The 2,940-nt window shown below is 39.5% G+C and overlaps 1 protein-coding gene across 2 annotated transcripts in view; it reads right to left on the minus strand.

Annotated features, from left to right (window-relative positions):
- NSD1 (nuclear receptor binding SET domain protein 1) overlaps positions 1 to 2,940 on the minus strand; it is a 186,947-nt gene that overhangs the window by 59,830 nt on the left and 124,177 nt on the right. For both annotated transcript variants that reach the window (XM_011989976.1, XM_011989977.1), the window contains 2 exons: positions 1,734 to 2,004; positions 383 to 492 (listed from right to left, as the gene is read on the minus strand). In XM_011989976.1, coding sequence (XP_011845366.1) covers positions 383 to 492; positions 1,734 to 2,004 — 381 coding nt within the window. The remainder of the gene's footprint in view (positions 1 to 382; positions 493 to 1,733; positions 2,005 to 2,940) is intronic.

Below are 2,940 nucleotides of genomic sequence, written 5' to 3' on the forward strand. Positions count from 1 at the left end.
AAAAAAAAAAAACAAAACAAAAGGGCTACGACGACACAGCAATAGGATACAGAAGACTAGTGGTGCTTGAGATAGTAGTTTAGTAGAAAACAGGATTTGAACCCAGAAAAGAAATCATAACAAACACAAACTTAATCTTCAATGCATTTAAAAAATTTTTTCACTTGGAAAGGAAACCTGAAACCAGTTTATATACATACATGATCACACAACTGCAAAACAGTCTTTCATGTAGGAACTCTCAGATCATGTATGCCTGCAGACACACACACTAATTTCTATATGTACATACATCGATGTTATAACTACTACTCAAAATGTCATTTTTAAAATTCCTCATTTCCTGAGTTTCTTTCTTTTAGAACTTACAAAAATAACATACCTTTTTAGAAAGGCCAAGGTCCCCCTTCTTGGGCATAAATCCAGGGTCTAAATCATTGGATTCAAGAAGTTTCTTAGTTGGTTTTCTTTGACGTTTACTTTCATAATTTCCTGAAATGCATGTATCTTTACATTAGATGGTTTAGAAACTGGGCATAAGTTAATTTTTAAAAAATCTGTATACCACAAAAAATGAATCTCAATGTTTTTGATGTTTTCCCCATCATCTTATGGGAAGAGGCAGGAGGGTAATTTACTTATTATAAAATATTAGTAAACAAAACAAGTAAATAGTTCTCAATGCAAGCACAAACTAATGTGAGGGATGTGTGTGTGGTGACTTTAAATCACAAAATAACTAAGGGAGAAATCAAAAGGACGGAATTCTCTTTATAGCAACCAATTGTTGGTGAGGACAAAATAAGAAGTGGAGTGAAACAGAGCTTGGATAATGGTCATAAATGGACCAAGATTACAGTTCCTGCTCTGCCCCTAAGTAAATAAAATTCAGTAGGTAAAAGATAATTCATAGGATCACTCAAGAATTATATAAAAGAGCTGACTTAATAGAGTTTGGCACGTAGTAGGTACTGAAATAATAACTATCTTTACTATTCTTTCAAAAATCTTTTTTATTATACCCAACTAGTTTAAGCACAATTGGAATCGTTTCTTTAAGTAGTAACATCAAAAGCTACTGTTGATAATGTTAAAAAGTTACATCTAAATGTAAAGGGGTACAGAAAAGAGGATTCTTCCCATTCCTTGACTGACTATAATATTCAATAGTTACGAGGTGAATTAGAGACAATATGTTTAGATCCAACTCTCCCCAGGTGATATATAAAGAATCATCAAGTGAGAAGTAACTGGTAATTAACTTCTAATGAACTGGTAATTACTATGTTGTCAGGTATATCATATTATACATTAATACATTATGATCTCCATTTTACAAATGAGGAAACAAGTTCAGAGATTAAACAACTTCCCAAGTAACACAAGGATTGGTGGAGCCAGCACTTGAAGCATAATGCTTTTTCCACTAATGTGCAGTGCCCCCCTTGAAGCCCTGTTATCCTGGTTGTTAATTTACACAGTGGCTGATCAACAATCATGAAGAGCAACACTGGAGCAAGGAGCATATTTATTAAAAATACATCTTGACAGCGTGCCACAATTCGTGGTTAGTAACTATATCTAATTAGCCATCATTTTAAGTATTTCCCAGGACAAAGGGGGGTAGTTTATTGTATACAGATAAAATGTTGGCTTTACATCAAAACATACTAAAATCTCCTGCTTCCTCTAATCATATCTGCTCAAATACTGAGACCCCAACCCCACCTTACCTGGCGTTTTAACTAGCAATTCCTCAGACTCAAGGGCAGGCCGTGGAGAGACTTCCGGAGCCACAGGCACAGACAAGGTCAGCTGCGGCAACTCAGCATGTCCACCTCCAAGTTCTGACTGAGCCAAGGGGCCCTCCAAAAACGGAGCCTCCCTTTCAAGAACTGGAGGCTCTTCTTTGGTTGAAATCAAAGAATTCTCGTCCACCTGCTTGTTCTGAGCACTAGATCGACCTCGGGCTAGAAGGCTTTCCTCTTCACAGCGGGAACTTACCTAAGAACAAAAAATAAAAATAGAGTCCACAGGCCAAAACTGTTGTAATTTAAGTGTCAAAAAGAATAACGCACTTTAAAAGGAATGAAATTCTGACAAAGGCTACAAAAAGTAGATGAACCTTGAAGACATTATGTATTCTAAGGGAAATTACTTAGACACAAAGAACAAAAATCATATGATTTCAAGTATATGAGGTATCTAGAATAAGAAAATTCTTAAGACAGAAAATAGAATGGCAATTGCCAGGGGCTGAGCAGAAAAGGGAGTTATTGGTTAGGGGGTATTGACTTTTAGCTTGGAAAGATGAAAAAAAGTATGGAGATGGATGGTGGAGATGGTTGCACAACAATGTAACTGTGCTTCATGCCACTGAACTGTACACTTAAAAATGGATAGGCCAGGTGGGGTGGCTCACGCCTGTAATCCCAGCACTTTGGGAGGCCGAGGAGGGCGAATCATGAGGTCAGGAGATGGAGACCATCCTGGTGAACACGGTGAAACCCCGTCTCTATTAAAAATGCAAAAAAATTAGCCGGGCGTGGTGGCGGGCGACTGTAGTCCCAGCTTCTAGGGAGGCTGAGACAGGAGAATGGCGTGAACTCCGGAGGCAGTGGAGCTTGCAATGAGCGGAGATCGCGCCACTGCACTCCAGCCTGGGCGACAGAGCGAGACTCCGTCTCAAAAAAAAAAAAGGATAAAATAGGCCGGACACAGTGGCTCATGCCTATAATCCCAGAACTTTGGGAGGCCGAGGTGGGCAGATCACGAGGTCAGGAGATCAAGACCACCCTCGCTAACACGGTGAAACCCCATCTCTACCTAAAAATGAAAAAAATTAGCCAGGCATGGTGGCAGGCACCTGTAGTCCCAGCTACTCGGGAGGCTGAGACAGGAGAATGGTGTGAACCCAGGAGCTTGCAGTGAGCCGAGATC

This window comes from Mandrillus leucophaeus, unplaced genomic scaffold, assembly GCF_000951045.1.
Source record: "Mandrillus leucophaeus isolate KB7577 unplaced genomic scaffold, Mleu.le_1.0 Scaffold366, whole genome shotgun sequence".
Classification (NCBI taxonomy): domain Eukaryota; kingdom Metazoa; phylum Chordata; class Mammalia; order Primates; family Cercopithecidae; genus Mandrillus; species Mandrillus leucophaeus.